Source organism: Callorhinchus milii, unplaced genomic scaffold (assembly GCF_018977255.1).
Source record: "Callorhinchus milii isolate IMCB2004 unplaced genomic scaffold, IMCB_Cmil_1.0 Scaffold5, whole genome shotgun sequence".
NCBI lineage: Eukaryota > Metazoa > Chordata > Chondrichthyes > Chimaeriformes > Callorhinchidae > Callorhinchus > Callorhinchus milii.
Window position 1 is genome coordinate 15,215,587 of NW_024704746.1, and position 17,860 is coordinate 15,233,446.

Genomic DNA, 17,860 nt, shown 5'->3' on the forward strand with positions numbered 1-17,860 from the left:
GCATAAATTAATTTCAGTTAATCACCAAAACTGAAATAATATCTGCTTGAGTAACTGTTCGCGATTCAAAGAATTTTATGGAAATGTAAGTCACCAAAGAAATAGTCATTAAGAAACCTGAGCAGCTGTAGATGTGTAGTGTAACACTGCAAAATGCTGTTAAGGTTTTTTGGGGAATTCTGAGGTGAACTGAGGGGATGCTCCAATTGAAACTTCCCACACTTCTTGAACAGGATAACAAAAGACTGGAAAATACCTGAGACAATTTCAATCTTCAAGAAACAGCAGAAATACAAACCTAGGGATTGAAAGCCGGTTAGCTTGACATTTGTGGTGGATAGGATGCCTGAGTGTATTGGAAAAGCAAATCAGAATCATCTATTGGGATCAAATGTAAAAAAAAACAAGATGCAGCATGGGTTCATCAGAAGAGGTCAAGGAGGACAAATTGCCTAGAATGTTTTGCAGGTATAGATGAGTGAATGAATGCTGAAAATGTGGTTAGCATTACATATCTCGTCTTCCACCAGACATTTGACAAAGCCCCTCACAAAAGACTGAGCTAAAAAGCAAGACCTGTGGCATAGAGGGTAAAGTGGCAAATGGGAAAGTAAATTGATTTGAGCACGGAATGAAGAGAAGTCATAAATGAAAATTGGTACAACCTGTGCAACTAAGACTCAATTTCCCAGGGACCAGTCCAAGACCTCTGCATGTATAATGTTTATTATAGGAGAAATGGGTTCTACTGAAGTTCTAGATATCTTTTGAGCTTTCATATCTGATGTGTTAGACCAGAGACCAGAATTTATTTTCTGGAATCCATGCAATATATTATGAATGGGACATGCTGTTTGGGGTGGGGCATTCTCCAGATGTAGGTCACTTTGGTGAAAAGCCTGGTTTCTTTCATGCCTGTAAAAAATGAGTTGCATATTTTGATATTCAGAATAAACCGTTACCATTGTTGTCTCCTTATCATGTTGGTGCAATGCTCCAATTGGATTCCTTTCCACATATTCCACCTTACTTAAACTTTGTGATATGGGCTCTCAGGAAACTCATCCTGCATTTATTTTGAATGTTTGGTTTTAAGTTAATCAAACTGGAAGATACTGTACTTTGTTCTTCGTTTTCAGGCATCAGCTTTAGGCATGAACACCGATTTATTCAATACTGCTCTGTACACGATAGGACACATCTCATTATTCTAAAAATACTTAGAAGTATTTAGAAGAATGCAGAAGGAAACAGATGAGTTCCTCATGAGGATGGAAAGATTACTGCATTCTTTTAAGGCACAACAGAAACACATTATTTAACTTAAAAGAGAGGCCCAGAAAATGGACTTTCATCACAATAGACTAGACAGCCTTTTTCCTCATTCTCATTTTCTCAGATATGCTTGATGTGGAATCAACAGAAGACTTGCCTTTACTGTATCTGCAAGAATCTAAATTGGCTTTTTCATCTGTAAGCAGCCAGTCACTACAACATATTGTTTAAGAATAGCATTGGCTATCGTTTTCAAACATTAGGCCTCATATTGTAAACAAGACTGCAAGAGACTAATAAAATCAGCAAGGTTGCTTGAAAAAAACGTTCATTGTGGAGCCACCAAGCCCCACCATACTACTTAATCACAGCTTATCTACAGTAAGCAGCCCAAGTGTCTTAGCTATCTGTACAGCACACAAGAAAAACAATAAATCTAGAAGAAGTGCAGCAGTATTAATGTGTCTCTTATTTGACTGGAGTTCTGACAGCAGTTAATAACATTTCTCTTTGCTTAGTGTTTCCTGTTAATCACCTCAACTAACACAGTACCAATGCAAGCAGAAATCACATTATCATGTGTCATGCAAAATGCTCATAGTGAATGAATTGGATTTTAGTTCTCTGGCTTTTATTGGTGCCCAAAATAAAACAAAATAGAGATGACTATTTGTCACAACATATTACCTGGATTAGAGTGAGTAAATGCACACATCTTTCTAAAGGTAATACAGAAATGTTTGCCTTGAAATCATATTTGTGAAACTCAAATGTGATTATGATGAGCTGTATTTCACAACGATACCTGAACGGTAAGCTTAGATTACTAAACGTGGAGCACTATCAAACCTTAAAAACGTGGATTAAAAGAGTTATCACCTTGACAGTTAAAATGAACACAAGTGCTTTCCTTAGCTTTCTTCAGCCTTGCTACAGAAATTCATAAGGAGTCTTCAAGGGAAAAGTGATCTTGCTAGAACAGAATTAATTTGTGAAAAAAAATCAAAACAATCGTTCTATTAGTTCCTCTTGTCTCTACCAAGCAAAACTGCTGACCGAATGTCATCTCACCTCAAATGTGCATAGATCAGATTCTTTTTAAAAATCTTTTCAAAAACGTTTTTAAAAAAGTGAGCTGGTTTGACGAGGCAAAGCTGTTACCCAATTGTTTCTGAACGATCAAATTTATTTTTCCCAAGTCAAATGCAAAGCAGGATAAAATGACTGATCCTTCTTTTCCCCCTGAGGCAGTACCACGGATAGTCTTTACCAATAAATTAAGCCATTCTAAAGATTTACCCCTAATGGTTATGATTTAGTAACCACCATTCTACCTGGTTTATATCAAAAGGTTTGCTCACCAATTTAGTTTAGGAATATAAGCTTCAAGCTTCTAACTTTAAAGAAGCTGTTCAATTTGACCTACAAGCTTTTGCCCATCCACCTAATGTAGCACATTGGGGAGCACTCAGCGAAGATCATCATTATGATTGTTGATTTGAGTCAGTTTTGTGTCCTCCAGGTGTGAAAATTGTTATTGAACCCCCATCTCCCCCAATAAGAATGGGAAAAAATAATTTAAAAGATTTCCACCAATCCTGGTGATACATCACTGCAAAAGTACAAGTTCTTTCAAGCAAAGCTAAGATACAGTTTTAGTTTCATTTGTTCATCTCTCATGGTACTGTATATATATATATATCTATCTATCTCGTGAATTTCTGCAGTAACAGAATTTTCTCATTCAAAGAAATTAAGCCATAATTGAGTAAAATAGGTTGGTAAACTGCTCACTTTTCTAAATGATATCTGTTGAAATCTCAATCTTTGTTCATAACATTATGAATTGTGTCAGTGCAAATCTGCAGCAATTACCTAGAATTCTGCATATTTATCTGTGATCCAGATTCCATAGAAATCTACAAACCCAAAGGTTTAAATACAAATGTTTATCTAAATGAAGCAATGACTATTAAAACATTCATGTAGTCATATAAAAAGACGTGTACCGTGTCAGTGAGATTTTGATTTGGTACAAGCCAAAGCTGAAACTATTTGTTGCTCATTATTACAAATAAATGCAAATAAATAAAATGACAAATCTTAAAAAGAAGAGGCTTAAACAACCAGAATTCGAACTGACATGTGAAGCTTGTATTCTGCAATAGGCAACTACAGTCCTATTGTCTAAAAAATAATTTGATCAGATAAACCAGAATGGTTTTATGTGTAATTATATCTAGCTTGTGATTCACATTGCCCTTCCAAATATAAATTGGTCATATGGTGATCATTACACATCATGGTAATGGCCATTTGTGGTACAATCATTGATATGGAGGTTAAACAGCCAAAGTCTGCAACATTGTATTGTGGACTGATTAAACATAAATACACCAAATGACAAAGAAGTGTTTCAATAAATGACATCTTGTCATACAAGTCATTTTGTAAGATGAAGAAAACTTATTTTAAAGACTGCTGTATTGAATGATATTCTTGAAACTAAAGTAGCTGAATAAGTTGCTGCTCATTAAATAAATTAGGCTCGTATTTATTTCATCTTTCCACATGTTACCATTGACAAGATATAATAAATTGGCATTATTTAACAAATAACATTGAGGCATGGGAAATTTTTTATGTACATTAAAGACTTCAGCAAACGTGACAACAATTCTTTAGATTACCATTGGACCTGGTTAACTATAGTACTGCAAAGGTAAAAGGCATTACCAAATGTTCTTTAAGACTGTACTAAACTACAGCTTCATACCTGAAATAAAATCAAAACACAAACAATTCTCAAGGCTTTAGCAGTCAAGTGGTTACAAAGACAGAGCAGCCAATAATATAACTACATTCTACATTATTCCATCTACATCCTTGCACACACATACATCTTTATTTAAACTCTGATGGTGTCATACAGTAGAAAGCAATTTTGATACAGATACACAAGGAAACATTTATTCGTTGCAAGTAGACCATTTTGGGGGAAATGTGCGTGCAGTTCTTTAAAAAAACTTTTACAAATTCAGTGCATGTAACACTTCATGGAGATAAACTGTAAAGTAAACAAGATACAATCCAAGACACGGAAAATATCTATTCCAAAAAACAGTAAAGACACATCATTGGTGCCAGCCCAGAACAAGAAGATCTAAGGTGAACCGCTTCCTAGGGAGGTAGGGAAACATTGTTAGATATATTCACTCTTGCACGCCTCAAAGAGGCTATTTACAGAATTACATTTACAAAGGTTCAGAAGCAAGTTGTCTTCAATACTCAGCACAACCCCGAGTGAAGGATGATGATGAGGAGGAAAATAACTTTTTAAACAAACATATAAGAAAATGTGTTTCAAAATGAAATTACATATGGAGAAATTATCATCTTACATGGAAACTAAACTTGCATTTAAAGTACAGTAATTTAAAAGGGGGGGGGGAATCACAGAAATAGTAAGATCGAAAGATGCCAGCACCAAATGGTTAGCTTTCATAGATGCAATCAGCCATTGAAACATTTTACAAATGTCATTGTTTTCTGTGGAGGAAAAAAAACAATTTCACAGATTCAATTACTGAAAAGTCAATTCAGAGATGTGCATTTGACACAAGTGCTATTTACGTAAATGAAGGGTCATTTTACATTCAAGCAGCAAAAATGAATTCTGGTCAGGCTCACTAATAGAAATAAAAATTGTACCACAAAGACTCTCATGAAGTATTCAGCTTACAATATTTGCATTACAGATTTGACTGTATAACCAAAATTATTTTTACTAGAAAAATCATGATTTTTAATTGCCCCTCCCCCCCCTTGGAAGAAATCATGTGATAATATCACTGCGTCCGAAATTTAAACTCAATCTTTTCATTTCCACAGATCTGGCAATTGACAAGTGTTTTGAACCACTTATTGTATTATTAACCTGTTTTAAAGTAATTTTTTTAAGAAAATGAAGCACTTGAATCTATCCGTTTCAGTTATTTCCATCGCCCATTTTTAGCTACCCCCAAAAAAAATGCCATGAGAAGTGATCATTATATATACAATAACTCAACACAAACTCATTTTAACAGCAGTTAAATCCATCTTCAAAGGTGAAAAATTGTTCTCACTGAAAGCTCAATAAGCCTCTTAAAATATATGTTTAAGGTGTTTCAGTCCATAAGTTTGGAAAAAGACTAAGAGGATTAGGGTCCATAGTCCCAGGATAAATCCATCTGGAGGATGCCATTCTTTCCGTTTCGGTTTCTGTAAAATGAGAACAATAGCTAATGATAATCACATTCTTATTATTGGGTCAACACATGAATTTAAAGCTTTTGCTTTATTTGTTTGCCAGACAGATAAATAGATGAAATAAGGTGAAGGGTTATGTCATGTATGCTATAGATCAGATCAGTCATAAATCAAGCAGCCACTGCCATTTAAACCGATGTTATCAAACTGGCCAAACCCAATTTCATCACCAGTCAAATGGCTGCATCACACATTTTATCAAATTTGATACGGAAGCTTTAAAAGTCCTGGATTTTCGGCAATTGCTCAGTCAATTTTTACAAGCGCATTTTAATTACTGTTTATCAATGTGTGGAATGAAATTGAATTTCAGTTATAATTATGCAACAGCAGATGCCTTCTATATTGGAATACTTCACACTTCAAATACTTTAGAAAATCATATACAAAAAGAAAGTTGGAACCTATTAAAAGTCTCTAACAGTAATCTATATATTGCTATTTTCCTATTTAAAACCCTCGAATTAACATGCAAATCAACCTTCCCATTGCAATTTTCATCATTCCCTTTTCCCATCTATCATTCCAATTATTAAATCAGTTGATCGTAACATTAAAAAAAGCCAATTTCAGTATTATGTGCATGACTAGGCTACACATCAACAAAACACTAGATTCCAGTGTTTTTACAGGCACAATGAGAAAATGAATGAGAAGTATAAATCAGGTTATCCACTTCACATCACTAACCCCAAAAATACCCTCCCTGCAAATGTCACCTAATTTTTCTGACAAATGGTCTCTACATCTAGCACCTGCATAGTGCGACGTAAACAATTTAGTCATCAATAATCTATGTTTATCTCAATTTCTTTTCTGCTACTCGAAGAATTTAAATAGTTTAATAATGTAGAGCATCATTATTACTAACTTTAATACTTCAGCAAAAGTTTTTTTTACCGTGATACATGCAAAACCCAACACCATGCTTAAGAGTACCCAATCTAGGAAGCGTTTCACATATAATAAAAATAATCCTTGCATTTGATATCAGGTGGACGTCTCAAAACTCTCCACAGGGTTTACTATAAAATGTAGTGACTGTACTTTTGTAAGTGAAGGCAGCAATCAGTTTTGTGCATAGTAATGTCACAAAATCAGCTGGGAAGTGAATAGGCAATTTTATCTGGGACATCGTTTGCCAGGACAAGAGGAGAAACCCCATCCTCTTTTCAAATTGTGCAATTGGATTTTTAACGTCCACCTGAAAAGGCTGAGAGTCCTTGGTTTAATATTTCATTCACAGGTCAGTACACTGAACAATGAAGCACACTCCCAGCCCCGAATAAGAGTGATATCTTGACTATATGAGTTCAAAGGCCCATCGTGGGCTGGCCTGCAATCAGCAGTATCTTGGGTGTATTGCCAACCCATCCAGCTCAGGAACCAGGTCATCGAGACATCACAGAGTTGACTCAATTCAGACATTCCACTGTCACCACAACACCTTGGCACCAGCTCACCCCAAGGAGACTCCCCCCACTCCCAACCACTCCTCCTCCTCCCCCCAGGATAGTTGGTCATATATGAAAAATAAATGTGATTCCTAAATGTATGAATTATTTTGTTTCTGAGTGTCATGGAGATAAAAGCTGACTGTGGTGTGCTCAATTAACGTGGGCAGACCAAACACAGAAAAAACTATTCCAGTGATGTACACCAACAATTACTGATGAATTTGAACAAAAACAAAGATTGAGACAGAGAAGCTACAGGTAGTTCCATGAGCAGTGGGATTTTACCCATTACAGTATAAATGACTGTGAATTACACCAGGTTTGCTTGCCCTTCTTTAAAGCAGTCTATGTAGCCACCCAGCATTTTTTAATAGAACACTTATTAAATCAGCTGATTGTAACATTAAAACATTAGCCAATTTCGGTATCATGTGCATGACTAAACCACACATCAACAGAAACTGAATTCCAGTTTCTTACAGCCACAATAAGAAAATGAATGAGAAGCATAAACCAGGTTACCCACTTCACATCACCAAATTGATGGGAAAAAATCTACTTTGCTCCCAGCAGTATAAACACAGCATTCAGGTGGTGCTTAGAAATGTGCTGCTACATGTACTGCACACTGCATAACAATGCAACATCTTCAGCAATCACATTATGGAATGCATCTACAGTGTTGAACAGCACATATCCTGATACTGTAGCTTTACGTGGTTCCACAGTTTAAGCTCAGCATCTAAAAAACATCTATGGTGTGACACTTTACCTAAAATTATCAATCTATTCCTTTTTTTCTGTTTAGCGATTCATGTGGAATAATATAAATATTAATTGGATTTGTACATGGAAGTCAGTCCCTTTAAAAACACAGAGAGAAAACAGTGACCTGTTTCGATTCTGTACATTTTTTGCAAATTCCTCCTTTGTAAAGTGAAGAAAAGTCTAAAATTGATATAAGGAACCTGATGCAAGCCCAAAATCATCAAATGCTTTGTGAAAGATACTGGACACAATGACATTAAAATAAGAATTCCCAAAACGTTTTTAGTGAATGTCAAACCATGCCTTTTGTGGTACTTATAACCAGTACATGCAGCAGAAATAAAGAGCCTCAAGGACAGAAATGTTGAACAAAACTGTATGATGAACTTGGGAAGCCTTCTTCTTCCCCTCAAAAGTCAAAGCCAAATGTGCGAAGTCTTTTTAAAAAAAAATGTTCAGTATTGTATCTAAAATAGAATCTGCACTTACTGCCAGGCCTGAGTGACCAGAATCCAGTAGGTTGTCCACCATTCCTTAAATGTGGTTATTATTCACTATGCTCTCACTTTTGCTGACCATTTTTTCTGGATATAATGAAAAGCACTGAAGCATTGTCACCTTTTCATTCTGTGTTTCTGGACCCATTGTGGTTAACTCTAATCGTCTAAGGTGACTATGACCAAGGTAGATGGGAGTTTCAGTGTTGCCTTTTTTACTTTCTGCATTTAAAATATATGCACTCACACCAACACCTTGCAACTCAAAGTCTCAATGCATCCAACTGATCATAACCACATTTGATGGCCAGGCCTCTCCCTCGATATCTCATCTTCTTTTCAAAGCTTGGTTTGCACGATTTCACTGCAGCAAATTAATTGGCAACATTCAGAGAAGCACATAATTAAACCAAGATAAAAAGCAGCTCCTTGAATTTCTAATGATCACTATATTTGAAATGGAGAAATGATCAAACTTTACATATGGTTTTCCAGGACTAAAATCTCACCTTCTTTCCAAATCCAATTTATTTTGTGCTGAGCACAATATCCTTCAAAGCTTTCTATGTAACTGGTCTTCTATGTAAATTGGTAAAATATGTGCCCTGTCATTAGTCAAAGAAGTTTATGAAAAATATTATTTCTCAGTTATTCTGACATACTTTGCTGTGGCCGTCGTAAGGTGGTTAAAGGCTTCGAGCAGTGCAAACCTAGATTTTGCTTTGAATAAAGCGCCTCCAGGAATGAATAAATCTAGATTTTGGTTTACATTACCATTTTGTTGTTGTAGGATTAAATTACTGGAAATGTTTAACGTATCATTCACTTTGATAAATATTTAGCTGTAATTATGAAAGCTAAACCTTACACTAACCCTAACACATTAATTTGTGCTATGAATTCCATCAGTTAAAATCAGTATTTACATGAGAAAGGCCATTCTTGACTTAAATTTTTCAACCCCCAACCATGATCCTTATTTGTTTTTCATTTTTGTTATTAAGTCCTTTGTATTGCTAGTGATCCCACACCATTCTTGATTTAAGTTATTGTAAAGTCTCAGCATCTCCCATAGCACTTTGTCTTCTTAATTTCATAGTGAGCCATTCAATTGCCTTTCCTTCACTTTAGAGGGAGGTTGTGACAAATCACAGCAGGCTGGTCTCATGATTACAACTCTAACTGTAGGCAAGTGTAACAATAAGTTACCTGCTGGGTCAGCAGGAGCTGTTTCACGGTACTTGCACGTTTGTTTTCGCCTTATTAAACTGCAAGGCAGAGAGGTATGCACAGGTCAAGCTGTATATACAGCACAGATGGTGTATTATGTGCAATATAGTTTGGCATGTGATCCTTCACAGCATGTCTTAGTGGTTTTGTTGCTTTCCTAAAAGTAATGACCTATTGAAGAAAATCTCGCTATGGAGCCACGTAATGTGTTTCAATTAAAGATTCACATGATGCTTACAACATTATCATAACGTGCATGTTTCCACATACAGGTTATTTAAAAATGTTTTTTTAAGACAGCTTCAGTTTATTTAAAGTAGTTAATTCTGTAATTTGTAGGTTTTATACGCTACAAGTTTTACATTATATTGAGCATATATATATTCAAATAGACCATTTGCCATTTAAGTTGTACTTCACTGGTATCGCATACTTTAAAACTTTAAGCAGCACAGAGGGATCCTGCTGTTTGTTGTTTTTCACCCAGTGCATATCCTATCAATTTCTCACAAGATGGCCCACATTGTACTCTCTAGAAGAAAAGTAAAGCATTGTGCTTATTTGCTCAGCAGGTGAAACCTTTTTCTACTCTTAACTGCTTCCAAAAAATAAACCAAGAAGACTCAAGAGTAACAGGAAAGAGCTAGATTTTCCAATCAATGTTGCTCAAACCTTTTTCAAGAATTCTCATGATTTGGATAAATTAAAATAAGCTAGTATATAAAATCTATCTTCAGTAGATATCTATATAAAAAAAACTTACATTTCTTCAATTTACGTAGAACAATTTGTTAACCTTTACTTCATTATTTTTATCCTCTGAGCAACATACAAGCGGTTTGAGTACCCTGGAGTAAAAGCTGTTTTTGCCTTTAATCTCCTCTCTTTAATTATGTGTTTCTAGACTGAACCTCTCTTTCGGTTCTCTTTTTCTCCATGCCAATGACTGTTAATAGAACTCTTCTCCATGGGATATATGAAATTCTCAAGATGCTTTGTGCTGACCCAAATCTTTTTCACAAAATATTCAATTTAACAAAATCCCAGGATTCTTGCTTTGCAACTTGAACCAACCAATCCGTTTTCCCAGTTGTTATGTCCTCTTTCTTCAAATCATCTGCATTTAGTGTTTTTGATCTAATTTAATCCTCGGTATTTAACTGATCATTATCAAACTATCAAATGCCACAGCTTTGTTTGGATAAACTTAAGTTGCTCAAATTGTTTGCCACATATTTTCAAAAACAATTAATATAATCCGTACAGATTTTCAGTAAGAATACATATATAGCTGACTATTAATACAAATCCCTTGAGGAAATAAAAGAGTTATCTGCACAATATTATTGAACTACATGTCCCTTTCAACATGAATAGCTTGCTATTGTTGGAGGCCCATAGCCAGATACACATATCCTTTATTTTAAAATTACATTAAACTGTTAGAATTATATTTCATTTAATCTGAACCACTGAACTACTTATAAAATATTAATACTCTGCTTGTAATTTAGATTTTTACAGATTGGCTGTCCTGTTCACTTCACAGTCTAGAGTCACATAATGTGATACACATTATATCAAATGCAAGGAGTATTACTTCTTGTACAGCTTGGCAAGGAAATTAGATCAACATGTATTATTACAATACTGAAAAATCAAAAACAACATTCTACCCGTAAAGGAATAGAGAAAAAAAAACTTAGAATTTCTTTCTGCACTGGGTTAAGCCATTACTTTCATTACAGCTGTTTTTTTTAAAAAATATGATTATCTTAGATCAAACTGACTTTTTCATCCTGATTCAAGCTGGTTTAACTATATATGCGGTACATGTTTTTGATTACTCGAAATATGGATTTATAAAGATATTGTGATTGCTAAGATAAAACTTGTATTCACAGCATGGCCACTGAACTCACAATTCAATTCTTATTGCAAGGCTCAAACAATTAGAGAACAAGCAATTCATCCAACAATCAGTTTCAAGATTCAGATTCATTCTAAACCAGGTCATTCTATTCGACATCATGAAGGGGAATGATTATAAAATGATTACACACTGCAGTGGAAGTCGGAGTCTAAATGTAACAGCCATGGTTTTACTTTGAAAATTTGTCCTCCAGACACAGTCAACTTTAATTAATGATCTAGATTTCCTCCCCAAGGTAAGCATTTCAACTATGTTTTACTTTCACAGTAAAATGTCTACATATGGTCTAATTCATTGTAAAGGGGTTTAACAGCACGAATAAACCTCCATTTCTTTTCAGAAAGTCTATATGGTTCAACATGTGGCTTGTTTTTCCAGGCAACTGCTTTTGGTAGTCATACCAAATATCATAGTAATAGCAGAAGGTGACAAACACTTCTACGATTGTGAAAAAAACTATACTTCTTTTTAAAAATATCATTTTTCTTTTTAACAGCATGAAGCATGGAGTCTGACATGCATGAACATTCTGTGTCATGTTTATGAGATGTGCTTGGGAATAGCTTGATTTTCATCTCATCATGTCAAGTTTTGTCTACAGTTCCAGGTGCTAAAAATGACAGAAACAAGTTTCAGTTTGCAATCTTCCCCAGGAGAGGGGAGGTAGGGGTAAACATGCCTGCCTGAGCTCTCCCTGGATGCTTAGTCAATGCCTGGAACTCCTCCCAAGCAATACGATGAGCAACAAAGCTACATTTAAAGCATGCAAGTGCTTTGCCAACATTCTCTCGGCTCCAAATGTTGACCACAGTTGAAGGTGTGAACCTTCAGCAGTAGCTGTTCAGTACTCTGTATGTATCACATATAAAAGCAAGTCAAATGTCAAATCAAATGCAAGAATATAATGATCCTTTCACTTGATAATAGCGCCTTATCACGTCTTCGAGAGGACTCAAAGCGCTTCACAGAATATATTATAAAGTGTACATTTTGTGCAGGAAATTTAGATAGGTATCTATTTGCGTTTACAAGCCCACACACTGGATAGTCCCTTCTAGCAGCCATCACCCTGTGCTTTAGCGCTATTGACTGACATCAACCCTCAGCTTGGAAGAGATTCATGTGTAGGGTATCTTGGTGCTTAGAGGGCCAAGTCCAATATTATGCAGCAAAGTTGCTAGACAAAACTGTTGAGTCTACATCCTCAAGACAAGAGGTTAATAACAATAACATGTTAGGACGCCTAATGCTTCAACGTAGAGTAACTGTTCAATATAGGGCAGACCTATCCTCCCAAAACTTAGATCTCTGGTATTGACATCATTTCCAGTTTCATGTGATTGGATATATGGCATCATTATAAATCAAACTATAGCTTTCTAAATGAGGCAGAAATTAAACAGAATCCCCAAATGGTCACTAGCAGACCATGATTTTTTTTTATGCCTTTAGTTCTTTTCAAACAAGTTAAATTAAAAACAATACTGTACACCATTTTCCAAAAACACAATTTATTTTAACAAAACTTGGTATGTTGAGGTGAAAATCAAACTATTCCCCAACACACCTCTTTTTCTCATTTAGATCATTAAGACTTTCAAGATCAAACAAACCCAAGAGGCTCAGTGTGAGAAGCAGAGTGCAACCTAACAATATTCTCAGAAAGACTAAACACATCAGTGATTCTCTAGTTATTACACAAGCAGCATCTTAGTTCTATAACGTGTATGTAATCATTGTTTAAAGAGTACAATTGTAACATTGCCCATAGGGAAATTTTGCAATACAATTTTCAATAGGTTCGGAGAATGGAAGAATATTACGATTAAACATCTTCCTCTCCCTCCCCTTACACACCACACACAGTATTAGCAGAAAAACAGTCTACTTATATTGAATGTCACTGCATGTCTCCAAGGGTTGTTGTAAAATGCATTTTTATCTGACTTATTCTGTGATAATTTCATATACAACTGAATGCTTATAAATCTTTTGCCATTCGTAATTTCTGACTGCAATATTCTGCTGAGCTGTTATGGAAGCTAACGTTTAAACCCAGCCTTGAGCAATGGTAATGACAAATTTGAGTGTAATTTGCTGCTTCCAACATTCTCATGTGAAATGAAACCAAAGGCACTGTCCTACTAATCTATCATTAAAGAAAAATGTATTATTTCACGGTTGACAATTTAATAGTAATTATCTTTTCCTTGTTAAACTACCACTGCCCAGAGCAGTGTTGGGAATTGGCAGTTAATTGCAATATAATTAGCTATTTAGAAGAACTCTAAATTCTGACACGGTACATGCCACTCTTTTTAACCTTTTGACAACTGCAATTTGCACTCAGTCTATAAAATTAAGCAATTAGCATTTCTCTTTCTCTTCAGAGCCAGTGGCTTATTGTGTATTCTACTGCTTATTTTATTTTTAATTTTTGCACATTCCGATTGTAGCGAGGAACAACAGTATGGGAAACAGGCCTGTGGTTTGCTACTTAAATGGGGGGAGGGGGTCTCTGGAACCCCAAATGAAAGTGCATCATTCAATTTTGAATGGACAATGCACCAAGTCCAAATGAACAAACTGCTCACCATTAAGGTGACAAAGAATGCAATTGTATTCAATTGCCAAATGAAACATTATTACATTTTTCCACCCTCTCAGGTTATAAATATATTTCTCTAAGGCATCATTCCATAGCCAATATTGAATATTTAATTAATACTAAAGGAAAGTTGGATTCTTTAACATGAATTTATTGTTCTTAGTAGTCAAGTATTAACTGAATGTGGAATGCAAAAAACAGTATTGTGGCATCTCCCAATATTTTAATATAAACCCATTACAATTTGAGTGATGAAACACTCAGATTAAAGGCTTCTGTTGAGGAAAAATAACTTCTGTGGTTGTACAAATATTAAAAAGTAAACATTAACATGAGAAGATAGAAGCAATGATTAGAAAAGGGTTGTTTTTAGTTTGACTAAAGTGTAATGAGTTTTATTGAAACTTTTGCCTTAGATGTACGTCAATATTTTATAATCTAATTTTTTTTACTGTTGTTAATATAAAGCCCTATTGATTGTTATATTATGATTTCCACAGTACATTTTCTCCAGGGACTACAAATTATTTTCCTTCAGTTTGGTCTTAGTTTAATGATGACATTTACTTTATTTTTAATATTTTAAGTTTACTACAACTTCCACATTTTATTATGAATTCACTTTAAATGTACAAAACCTTACCTCAATCATGTTTTCAGTTACACTGGAAAAATCTGAGTCCTTTAAACTTGCAATATCATCTGTTGCTGAACAGTCTGCAACAATAACTGCGCACAGCCACACTAAGAAAGAAATCTGCTGTACGATGAATTATTGCTCTGTATTCTCCTTTGTTTAATGAAAAAAGATGTTCAACTGCATCAAATCAGGTAGGTTAATTAAATCTAGGTGATAACATTAGAATTAATACATTAAGAATGTGTGCCTCATGTAAAAGTAACAGATGAACAGTAAAGCATACAATGGTAGAGTTATAGGAACAATCTGTCCAGCTATTGAGTTGTGTGGCATTTCCACCACCAGAAAATACTATGGTTTCCACTTGCACTAGGGATGTAATGAATCATGGGGAATGACAAGTGTGGGCGTAGCAATAGCTATACAGCAAATACATGGGTTAGGTAAGACTGTTTTGAACACAAACCAAAGTGATCCTAATATGTAGGTCACATAATTTTCAAAATATAGTAAGAACTTGCTGTATGTGGATGGTACAGATTCACTGGATCTTTTTGAATTAAATCCAAAATGTTAACCCCTTTTTCTCAAATTTGAACCACATCATCAGTGATGGGTCAGGATGTGACCTTTTCCTATTGGCGGGGGGGGCGGGGGCAGAATAGGTGAAATTCTTGGACTTAGGACAACAAAAAGGGAAAGCATTTTACAAGAAAGGTTTCTTTAGTCAAGTACAAAAGTCTGAGGTTCAGAGACGATCAATATAGTACAATCATATTTCTGATCCCGACTGGAGATCTGAAGAATTTTCTTTTCCTATCTACGTAGGAATTAAATGAAAAAATTCTGCTCAATAACATGCCTTAATGCTTCATCAATTCCTTCTCATTACATCACGAATCATTGAGGATTCCCTGAGTGAAACTGACAGTTTTTAGGCAGCTTTGTGTTTTTAGGCTCACTCACTAACAGCTCTGTTGAGACTCCCCAAACTAATTTCACATGGTATATAGGAAGCAGCTAGAAGATTTTCATCCATTATTCTGAGCCAATTTCAAATTAGAGGTTCTGAAGCTTGAAAAGAGAGTATGCTAATCCATGGTATGAACCAGCTTCCCTCCCCTTCAGACACTGGCCAGCCTTCATACACATTTTATGCCAGATCCAATTCTATACTCAACACAGCTGTACTGCAGCTACAATGCCACAACCAGACCACCATTTCATACAGCTTGTGAATTTATCACTATGTTCACTCTTGCTTATAAAAATATATTGACAACTTGGCCTGTTCTGCTGTTCATTTTATTTAATCAGGAGACCCAGCTACGAAAAGTGAATTTTAAGTACGTGACGTTTACTGCCTGATAGGTCATCTGAAGCTCCAAGAACCTCTAGGGGCCTGTGTCATGTAAGACATTTCTGATTTTCAATCTTCCATTTACTGGGCCCATCAATTATTTTCCCTAAGGTGAGGCTGTCAATCAAAGCCTGAATACCCCTCGAGTCAACATTTTTTTTAGTAAAATCATAAAGGCTTATCACATCTTCTACACCGAGCAGCTTTCAGTCTAAACGTGTCCTCTGGACAGCAAAATCTATGTTCTTCGTTCATAAATTTATATTTTTTCTGAAATACTGGCATAAATCCCAATCATCAGGGTGAGAAAAGAGAGCACCATTCTGTCTGGAACTATTTTGCTGTGGCTACTGCATTCTAAAGACATATATTAACAAATGGTCAACATAGATGCAGTTCTATATATTCTGATCACAACAGATCTCCTGCTCCCACTTTAACTTTGAAAAGATAATCACTGGGGAAAAAAAAATCTTTAAAGTGCAGACCTTTTGGGTGGTGGGCGGGGGGGGCAGGAATCTAGTAATAATGATAATCCTTGCTAATTCGATATAGTTCAGCGCCTTGGGACGTCCTCCTGACGTGAAAGGCGCTTTATAAATGGAATCTTGTTGTTGTTGTTTAATAATTTTATATATATATATAGCACTTTGTCATGTCTTTGAGACGTCTCAAAGCGCTTCACAGGATATATTGTACCGTGAACTGACTATATTTTGTGGACGAAATGCGGCAGCCAATTGCGCAAACATTTGTGCGCAAATAGTCAGGGTCCCACAAACAACTGTGGATTGAAGTGACCAATTTATTATTTTTTCGAAGGAATTATTATCCCTGGAAAAGCGATCCGCCAATTGACTAACAACCGGGTTTCTACTTACTGCTAGCTAAACAGAGGCGTGTGGAGTATAGAAATTTGCCCAACACTTTGCCCTGCCCGGGAATCGAACCCAGGTCTCTCACTTGCAAGGCAAGTCTCTTACCGCTGAGCTACAGGACACCACATACTATATTCATGAAGAAATTCAAAACTTCCACACTGGAAATGTTGGTAATAACAAGAGAAATATATTTTTGCCTCTGTCTGAAACATGAAAATTAATGGGATAAGTTCTATAGTTGCTCCACAAATAGTTTCCACACAAATCGGTATTTACCTAGAAACGTTTCCAGTTTCAAATCAAATTCACCCAAGGTAAAATAAGGAGAAAGTTTCAGGTTACACGATAAGATGTAACCTGAAAGCAAAAGATTTCCCCTTCGGGTTACCTCTCAACTATAGCACAATCCCGAGCACTTCCACAAACCTTGGGCACAACTCTAGTTTTCAACTGTATGAACCTAACCATTAGCAATTTGATGAACATAACATTGTTTTTTCTACATGAGAATTTACTTACGAAATAACTTGGGGAAAAGAGAAAAGAACCCTTCTTTTAATCTCACAATTTCAGATCTATATCTAGCCCCAACTCATGTTATGAAAATCCCCCTCTGACAGCTTTAATGGTTCTAAGCGAACTGAGTTTGAACATTCTCCATTAAGCTCCTCGTGGGCATGAGTCCACAGAACTCAACCTATAATTCAACAATAATTGGCAATCTTACCTAGAAAGGCCATACTGAAAGCTACTGCAGGGAATTGAAACATCTATAATAATGCAGCAGGAAGCTCTCAATGGTACTAATCCTTCTTCTTTAGCTCAAAATATACATAAAAAAATGATGCCCATGATTTATTATTTTCAGAAAAAGGCTACAGAACAGAAGGGAAGTGTTAT

At 35.5% G+C, this 17,860-nt stretch overlaps 1 protein-coding gene across 1 annotated transcript in view; it reads right to left on the minus strand.

The window, feature by feature from the left end:
- Positions 1-4,716: 4,716 nt before the first annotated feature.
- pigk (phosphatidylinositol glycan anchor biosynthesis, class K) overlaps positions 4,717-17,860 on the minus strand; it is a 28,280-nt gene continuing 15,136 nt past the window's right edge. The window contains exon 11 of the mRNA XM_007887264.2: positions 4,717-5,538. Coding sequence (XP_007885455.1) covers positions 5,422-5,538 — 117 coding nt within the window. The 3' untranslated portion in view covers positions 4,717-5,421. The remainder of the gene's footprint in view (positions 5,539-17,860) is intronic.